The 10,000-nt window shown below is 46.2% G+C and overlaps 1 protein-coding gene across 1 annotated transcript in view; it reads right to left on the bottom strand.

The window, feature by feature from the left end:
- LOC115139157 (gephyrin-like) overlaps window positions 1-10,000 on the bottom strand; it is a 140,397-nt gene that overhangs the window by 35,133 nt on the left and 95,264 nt on the right. The window contains exon 9 of the mRNA XM_065026955.1: window positions 7,795-7,837. Within this exon, the coding sequence (XP_064883027.1) occupies window positions 7,795-7,837 (43 nt within the window). The remainder of the gene's footprint in view (window positions 1-7,794; window positions 7,838-10,000) is intronic.

Below are 10,000 nucleotides of genomic sequence, written 5' to 3' on the forward strand. Positions count from 1 at the left end.
AAGGAGAGAGAGCAAGAGAGAGAGAGAGAGAGAGAGAGGAGAGAGAGCAAGAGAGAGAAGAAGAGAGAAATAATGAGAGAGAGAGAGAGAGCCAGAGAGAGAGAGAAGGAGAGAGAGAGAGAGAAAGAATGAGAGAGAGAGAGAAGGAGAGCGAGAGAGCAAGAGAGAGAGATAGAGCAAGAGAAGGAGAGAGAGCAAGAGAGAGAGAGCAGGAGAGAGAGCAAGAGAGAGAGCAGGAGAGAGAGAGAAGGAGAGAGAGAGAGAGAGAGAGAGAGAGAGAGAGAGAGAGAGAGAGAGAGAAGAGAGAGAGAGAGAGCAAGAGAGAGAGAGCAAGAGAAGGAGAGAGAGCATGCACGCACGCACACACGCACTCTTGCATGATTTCAGCTCTTGACAGCGATCATGTTGTTCTAATAACAGCAGTGGAATAATTCCAAAGGTAAGCGGAAGAGCAAAGTGAGGTGTAACTAATGTGCAATCTCTCTCCCCTGCTTTCCCTCTGCCTTGCAGCACAGAGAAGAGAAAGAAGCTTCTTGACCCAATTCCTCTCTTTTAAACGTATGCTTCCATAGCATATTTCAAATGAGTTAACATGAGCCTTACTCAGGCCTTGGCACAACATCACATATACACACACGCACACACACACACGTACACGCACATGCACACACGCACACACACACGGTTGTCGTTCTACAAGGGATGCTTTAATCCGCCTCTTAAAGACGTGTGGTGGAGGACTTACTTAAAGACGTGTGGTGGAGGACATACTTAAAGACGTGTGGTGGAGGACTTACTTAAAGACGTGTGGTGGAGGACATACTTAAAGACGTGTGGTGGAGGACATACTTAAAGACGTGTGGTGGAGGACATACTTAAAGACGTGTGGTGGAGGACTTACTTAAAGACGTGTGGTGGAGGACTTACTTAAAGACGTGTGGTGGAGGACATACTTAAAGACGTGTGGTGGAGGACTTACTTAAAAGACGTGTGGTGGAGGACATACTTAAAGACGTGTGGTGGAGGACATACTTAAAGACGTGTGGTGGAGGACATACTTAAAGACGTGTGGTGGAGGACTTACTTAAAGACGTGTGGTGGAGGACTTACTTAAAGACGTGTGGTGGAGGACTTACTTAAAGACGTGTGGTGGAGGACATACTTAAAGACGTGTGGTGGAGGACTTACTTAAAGACGTGTGGTGGAGGACATACTTAAAGACGTGTGGTGGAGGACATACTTAAAGACGTGTGGTGGAGGACATACTTAAAGACGTGTGGTGGAGGACATACTTAAAGACGTGTGGTGGAGGACATACTTAAAGACGTGTGGTGGAGGACATACTTAAAGACGTGTGGTGGAGGACATACTTAAAGACGTGTGGTGGAGGACATACTTAAAGACGTGTGGTGGAGGACTTACTTAAAGACGTGTGGTGGAGGACTTAAAAGACGTGGTGGAGGACATACTTAAAGACGTGTGGTGGAGGACATACTTAAAGACGTGTGGTGGAGGACATACTTAAAGACGTGTGGTGGAGGACATACTTAAAGACGTGTGGTGGAGGACTTACTTAAAGACGTGTGGTGGGACTTACTTAAAGACGTGTGGTGGAGGACTTACTTAAAGACGTGTGGTGGAGGACATACTTAAAGACGTGGTGGTGGAGGAGGACTTACTTAAAGACGTGTGGTGGAGGACTTACTTAAAGACGTGTGGTGGAGGACATACTTAAAGACGTGTGGTGGAGGACATACTTAAAGACGTGTGGTGGAGGACATACTTAAAGACGTGTGGTGGAGGACATACTTAAAGACGTGTGGTGGAGGACATACTTAAAGACGTGTGGTGGAGGACATACTTAAAGACGTGTGGTGGAGGACATACTTAAAGACGTGTGGTGGAGGACTTACTTAAAGACGTGTGGTGGAGGACATACTTAAAGACGTGTGGTGGAGGACATACTTAAAGACGTGTGGTGGAGGACTTACTTAAAGACGTGTGGTGGAGGACATACTTAAAGACGTAGGGTGGAGGACATACTTAAAGACGTGTGGTGGAGGACATACTTAAAGACGTGTGGTGGAGGACATACTTAAAGACGTATGGTGGAGGACTTACTTAAAGACGTATGGTGGAGGACATACTTAAAGACGTGTGGTGGAGGACATACTTAAAGACGTGTGGTGGAGGACTTACTTAAAGACGTGTGGTGGAGGACATACTTAAAGACGTGTGGTGGAGGACATAAAGACGTGTGGTGGAGGACATACTTAAAGACGTGTGGTGGAGGACTTACTTAAAGACGTGTGGTGGAGGACATACTTAAAGACGTGTGGTGGAGGACTTACTTAAAGCCGTGTGGTGGAGGACTTACTTAAAGACGTGTGGTGGAGGACATACTTAAAGACGTGTGGTGGAGGACTTACTTAAAGACGTGTGGTGGAGGACATACTTAAAGACGTGTGGTGGAGGACTTACTTAAAGACGTGTGGTGGAGGACATACTTAAAGACGTGTGGTGGAGGACATACTTAAAGACGTGTGGTGGAGGACTTACTTAAAGACGTGTGGTGGAGGACATACTTAAAGACGTGTGGTGGAGGACTTACTTAAAGACGTGTGGTGGAGGACATACTTAAAGACGTGTGGTGGAGGACTTACTTAAAGACGTGTGGTGGAGGACTTACTTAAAGACGTGTGGTGGAGGACATTAAAGACGTTGGAAAAGACGTGTGGTGGAGGACTTACTTAAAGACGTGTGGTGGAGGACTTACTTAAAGACGTGTGGTGGAGGACATACTTAAAGACGTGTGGTGGAGGACTTACTTAAAGACGTGTGGTGGAGGACATACTTAAAGACGTGTGGTGGAGGACTTACTTAAAGACGTGTGGTGGAGGACATAAAAAGACGTGTGGTGGAGGACATACTTAAAGACGTGTGGTGGAGGACATACTTAAAGACGTGTGGTGGAGGACATACTTAAAGACGTGTGGTGGAGGACTTACTTAAAGACGTGTGGTGGAGGACTTACTTAAAGACGTGTGGTGGAGGACATAAAGACGTGTGGTGGAGGACTTACTTAAAGACGTGTGGTGGAGGACATAAAGACGTGTGGTGGAGGACTTACTTAAAGACGTGTGGTGGAGGACTTACTTAAAGACGTGTGGTGGAGGACATAAAGACGTGTGGTGGAGGACATACTTAAAGACGTGTGGTGGAGGACATACTTAAAGACGTGTGGTGGAGGACATACTTAAAGACGTGTGGTGGAGGACATACTTAAAGACGTGTGGTGGAGGACATACTTAAAGACGTGTGGTGGAGGACATACTTAAAGACGTGTGGTGGAGGACATACTTAAAGACGTGTGGTGGAGGACTTACTTAAAGACGTGTGGTGGAGGACTTACTTAAAGACGTGTGGTGGAGGACATACTTAAAGACGTGTGGTGGAGGACATACTTAAAGACGTGTGGTGGAGGACATACTTAAAGACGTGTGGTGGAGGACATACTTAAAGACGTGTGGTGGAGGACATAAAGACGTGTGGTGGAGGACATACTTAAAGACGTGTGGTGGAGGACATACTTAAAGACGTGTGGTGGAGGACATACTTAAAGACGTGTGGTGGAGGACATACTTAAAGACGTGTGGTGGAGGACATACTTAAAGACGTGTGGTGGAGGACTTAAAGACGTGTGGTGGAGGACATAAAGACGTGTGGTGGAGGACATACTTAAAGACGTGTGGTGGAGGACATACTTAAAGACGTGTGGTGGAGGACATACTTAAAGACGTGTGGTGGAGGACTTACTTAAAGACGTGTGGTGGAGGACATACTTAAAGACGTGTGGTGGAGGACATACTTAAAGACGTGTGGTGGAGGACATACTTAAAGACGTGTGGTGGAGGACATACTTAAAGACGTGTGGTGGAGGACATACTTAAAGACGTGTGGTGGAGGACATACTTAAAGACGTGTGGTGGAGGACATACTTAAAGACGTGTGGTGGAGGACATACTTAAAGACGTGTGGTGGAGGACATACTTAAAGGACATACTTAAAGACGTGTGGTGGAGGACATACTTAAAGACGTGTGGTGGAGGACATACTTAAAGACGTGTGGTGGAGGACATACTTAAAGACGTGTGGTGGAGGACTTACTTAAAGAAAGTGTGGTGGAGGACATAAAAGACGTGTGGTGGAGGACATTAAAGACGTGTGGTGGAGGACATACTTAAAGACGTGTGGTGGAGGACTTACTTAAAGACGTGTGGTGGAGGACATACTTAAAGACGTGTGGTGGAGGACTTACTTAAAGACGTGTGGTGGAAGACGTGTGGTGGAGGACATACTTAAAGACGTGTGGTGGAGGACTTACTTAAAGACGTGTGGTGGAGGACTTACTTAAAGACGTGTGGTGGAGGACATACTTAAAGACGTGTGGTGGAGGACATACTTAAAGACGTGTGGTGGAGGACATACTTAAAGACGTGTGGTGGAGGACTTACTTAAAGACGTGTGGTGGAGGACATACTTAAAGACGTGTGGTGGAGGACATACGTGTGGTGGAGGACATAAAACTTAAAGACGTGTGGTGGAGGACATACTTAAAGACGTGTGGTGGAGGACATAGGACATTAAAGACGTGTGGTGGAGGACATACTTAAAGACGTGTGGTGGAGGACATACTTAAGACGTGTGGTGGAGGACTTAAAAGACGTGTGGTGGAGGACATAAAGACGTGTGGTGGAGGACATTGTGGTGGAGGACTTAAAGACGTGTGGTGGAGGACTTACTTAAAGACGTGTGGTGGAGGACACTAAAGACGTGTGGTGGAGGACTTACTTAAAGACGTGTGGTGGAGGACTTACTTAAAGACGTGTGGTGGAGGACTTAAAAGACGTGTGGTGGAGGACGTTAAAGGACGACGTGGTGGAGGACATACTTAAAGACGTGTGGTGGAGGACTTACTTAAAGACGTGTGGTGGAGGACTTACTTAAAGACGTGTGGTGGAGGACTTACTTAAAGACGTGTGGTGGAGGACTTACTTAAAGACGTGTGGTGGAGGACTTACTTAAAGACGTGTGGTGGAGGACATACTTAAAGACGTGTGGTGGAGGACTTACTTAAAGACGTGTGGTGGAGGACATACTTAAAGACGTGTGGTGGAGGACATACTTAAAGACGTGTGGTGGAGGACATACTTAAAGACGTGTGGTGGAGGACATAAAGACGTGTGGTGGAGGACATAAAGACGTGTGGTGGAGGACTTACTTAAAGACGTGTGGTGGAGGACATAAAGACGTGTGGTGGAGGACTTACTTAAAGATGTGTGGTGGAGGACATAAAGACGTGTGGTGGAGGACTTACTTAAAGACGTGTGGTGGAGGACTTACTTAAAGACGTGTGGTGGAGGACATAAAGACGTGTGGTGGAGGACTTAAAGACGTGTGGTGGAGGACATACTTAAAGACGTGTGGTGGAGGACTTACTTAAAGACGTGTGGTGGAGGACTTACTTAAAGACGTGTGGTGGAGGACTTACTTAAAGACGTGTGGTGGAGGACTTACTTAAAGACGTGTGGTGGAGGACTTACTTAAAGACGTGTGGTGGAGGACATACTTAAAGACGTGTGGTGGAGGACTTACTTAAAGACGTGTGGTGGAGGACTTACTTAAAGACGTGTGGTGGAGGACTTACTTAAAGACGTGTGGTGGAGGACTTACTTAAAGACGTGTGGTGGAGGACTTACTTAAAGACGTGTGGTGGAGGACTTACTTAAAGACGTGTGGTGGAGGACTTACTTAAAGACGTGTGGTGGAGGACATACTTAAAGACGTGTGGTGGAGGACTTACTTAAAGACGTGTGGTGGAGGACTTACTTAAAGACGTGTGGTGGAGGACTTACTTAAAGACGTGTGGTGGAGGACTTACTTAAAGACGTGTGGTGGAGGACTTACTTAAAGACGTGTGGTGGAGGACTTACTTAAAGACGTGTGGTGGAGGACATACTTAAAGACGTGTGGTGGAGGACTTACTTAAAGACGTGTGGTGGAGGACATACTTAAAGACGTGTGGTGGAGGACTTACTTATACTTAAAGACGTGTGGTGGAGGACTTACTTAAAGACGTGTGGTGGAGGACTTACTTAAAGACGTGTGGTGGAGGACTTACTTAAAGACGTGTGGTGGAGGACTTACTTAAAGACGTGTGGTGGAGGACTTACTTAAAGACGTGTGGTGGAGGACTTACTTAAAGACGTGTGGTGGAGGACTTACTTAAAGACGTGTGGTGGAGGACTTACTTAAAGACGTGTGGTGGAGGACTTACTTAAAGACGTGTGGTGGAGGACTTACTTAAAGACGTGTGGTGGAGGACTTACTTAAAGACGTGTGGTGGAGGACTTACTTAAAGACGTGTGGTGGAGGACTTACTTAAAGACGTGTGGTGGAGGACATACTTAAAGACGTGTGGTGGAGGACTTACTTAAAGACGTGTGGTGGAGGACATACTTAAAGACGTGTGGTGGAGGACATACTTAAAGACGTGTGTGGTGGAGGACATACTTAAAGACGTGTGGTGGAGGACATACTTAAAGACGTGTGGTGGAGGACTTACTTAAAGACGTGTGGTGGAGGACATACTAAAGTGTGGTGGAGGACTTACTTAAAGACGTGTGGTGGAGGACTTACTTAAAGACGTGTGGTGGAGGACTTACTTAAAGACGTGTGGTGGAGGACTTACTTAAAGACGTGTGGTGGAGGACTTACTTAAAGACGTGTGGTGGAGGACTTACTTAAAGACGACGTGGAGGACTTACTTAAAGACGTGTGGTGGAGGACTTACTTAAAGACGTGTGGTGGAGGACTTACTTAAAGACGTGTGGTGGAGGACTTACTTAAAGACGTGTGGTGGAGGACTTACTTAAAGACGTGTGGTGGAGGACTTACTTAAAGACGTGTGGTGGAGGACTTACTTAAAGACGTGTGGTGGAGGACTTACTTAAAGACGTGTGGTGGAGGACTTACTTAAAGACGTGTGGTGGAGGACTTACTTAAAGACGTGTGGTGGAGGACATACTTAAAGACGTGTGGTGGAGGAGGACTTACTTAAAAGACGTGTGGTGGAGGACATACTTAAAGACGTGTGGTGGAGGACTTACTTAAAGACGTGTGGTGGAGGACTTACTTAAAGACGTGTGGTGGAGGACTTACTTAAAGACGTGTGGTGGAGGACTTACTTAAAGACGTGTGGTGGAGGACTTACTTAAAGACGTGTGGTGGAGGACTTAAAAGACGTGTGGTGGAGGACTTACTTAAAGACGTGTGGTGGAGGACTTACTTAAAGACGTGTGGTGGAGGACTTACTTAAAGACGTGTGGTGGAGGACTTACTTAAAGACGTGTGGTGGAGGACTTACTTAAAGACGTGTGGTGGAGGACTTACTTAAAGACGTGTGGTGGAGGACTTACTTAAAGACGTGTGGTGGAGGACTTACTTAAAGACGTGTGGTGGAGGACTTACTTAAAGACGTGTGGTGGAGGACATACTTAAAGACGTGTGGTGGAGGACTTACTTAAAGACGTGTGGTGGAGGACATACTTAAAGACGTGTGGTGGAGGACATACTTAAAGACGTGTGGTGGAGGACATACTTAAAGACGTGTGGTGGAGGACATACTTAAAGACGTGTGGTGGAGGACTTACTTAAAGACGTGTGGTGGAGGACTTACTTAAAGACGTGTGGTGGAGGACATACTTAAAGACGTGTGGTGGAGGACTTACTTACTTGATCTCAGGATATTTTCTTTGCTGCTGCATCGTGACTGCACCTGGAGAGAGAGAGAGAGAAGAGAGAAGAGAGAGAAGAGAGAGAAGAGAGAGGGAGAAGAGAGAAGAGAGGGAGAAGAGAGAAGAGAGAGAAGAGAGAGGGAGAAGAGCGAGAGAAGAGGGAGAAGAGAGAAGAGAGGGAGAAGAGAGAAGAGAGGGAGAGAAGAGAGAGAAGAGAGAGAGAAGAGAGAGAGAAGAGAGAGAAAAGAGAGAGAAAAGAGGGAGAGAAGAGGGAGAGAAGAGAGAGAGAGAGGGAGGAGAGAAGAGAGAGGTAGAAGAGAGAGGGAGCGAGAGAGAAGAGAGAGGGAGCGAGAGAGAAAAGAGAGAGGTAGAAGAAAGAGGGAGCGAGAGAGAAGAGAGAGGGAGGAGAGACAAAGAGGACAAAGAGAGAAGGACAAAGAGAGAAGGACAAAGAGAGAAGGACAAAGAGAGAAGGACAAAGTGAGAAGGACAAAGTGAGAAGGACAAAGAGAGAAGGACAAAGAGAGAAGGACAAAGAGAGAGGGAGAAAAGAGAGGGAGAAAAGAGAGGGAGAAGGACAAAGAGAGAGGGAGAAGAAAGAGAGACAGAGAAAGAAACAGACAGACCGAGAGAGAAATAGTATGAGATAAAAAAAATACCAGGTTGCTCTTTTGACGTTTGAAAGATGAGATGTTTTCGCAACAGTCAAAAAGCGACAGAGGAAGAGTTATGAGACCCTACACTCTAACCTGGTATGTTACAGTGATAGAGGTTGGATTCATTTAACTGAGCTAAAATAGATGAGTTCATTTCAAAGATATAATAGATGAGTTAAATTAACGGATAGATATAGTGGATCAAGTCAACAACAGATCTATTAACAGGATAAATAGCTATAACAGTAAATGTGCAGTACTGACAGTGTGGTGCAGGAAGGATGCATTTCTCTGAAAACATCTGATTCTAGAAGAACGCTAAGCTAACGCTTAACTAACACTTTACTAACGCTTGTCTAATGCTACTGTAGCAGTCAAACGGACACACCTACTCACTCATGATGCCAAGAGTGTACAAAGCTGTAATCAAAGGAAATGGTGGCTAATTTGAAGAACCTGAAATCTATTTTGATTTGTTTAACACCTTTTTGGTTACTACGTTTCCATACGTGTTCTCATAGTTTTGATGTCTTCATTATTCTACAATGTAGAAAATAGTCTCAATAAAGAAAAACCCCTGAATGAGTAGGTGTGTCCAACCTTTTGACTGGTACTGTATATAGAGACTAGAGGAGATAGACAGAGGGCGTGATTAGAGGGATGTGGTACAGTACGCTAAACCCTCACACACTCTGAGAATATGTGTGTATATGTGTGTGTGTATATGTGTGTGTGTGTGTGTGTGTGTGTTGGGGTGGGAAGGAGTTACGATCAGTTTTAATTATTATATTCTGTCTGTCAGACTGTCTGTCTCTATTCCTTTCAGCCTCTATTCCTGTATCTGTCTGTCTGTATCCCTGTGTCTGTCTGTCTGTATCCCTGTGTCTGTCTGTCTGTCTGTGTCTGTCTGTCTGTATCCCTGTGTCTGTCTGTCTGTCTGTATCCCTGTGTCTGTCTGTCTGTCTGTATCCCTGTGTCTGTCTGTATCCCTGTGTCGGTCTGTCTGTCTGTATCCCTGTGTCTGTCTGTCTGTCTGTATCCCTGTGTCTGTCTGTCTGTCTGTCTGTATCCCTGTGTCTGTCTGTCTGTCTGTATCCCTGTGTCTGTCTGTCTGTATCCCTGTGTCTGTCTGTCTGTATCCCTGTGTCTGTCTGTCTGTCTGTCTGTATCCCTGTGTCTGTCTGTCTGTCTGTCTGTCTGTATCCCTGTGTCTGTCTGTATCCCTGTGTCTGTCTGTCTGTCTGTCTGTATCCCTGTGTCTGTCTGTATCCCCGTGTCTGTCTGTATCCCCGTGTCTGTCTGTATCCCTGTGTCTGTCTGTATCCCTGTGTGTATCCCTGTGTCTGTGTGTATCCCTGTGTGTATCCCCGTGTCTGTCTGTCTGTATCCCCGTGTCTGTCTGTATCCCCGTGTCTGTCTGTATCCCCGTGTCTGTCTGTATCCCCGTGTCTGTCTGTATCCCTGTGTGTATCCCTGTGTCTGTCTGTATCCCTGTGTCTGTCTGTATCCCCGTGTCTGTCTGTATCCCCGTGTCCGTCTGTATCCCCG

The sequence above is a fragment of the Oncorhynchus nerka genome, linkage group LG13, assembly GCF_034236695.1.
Source record: "Oncorhynchus nerka isolate Pitt River linkage group LG13, Oner_Uvic_2.0, whole genome shotgun sequence".
Lineage (NCBI taxonomy): Eukaryota > Metazoa > Chordata > Actinopteri > Salmoniformes > Salmonidae > Oncorhynchus > Oncorhynchus nerka.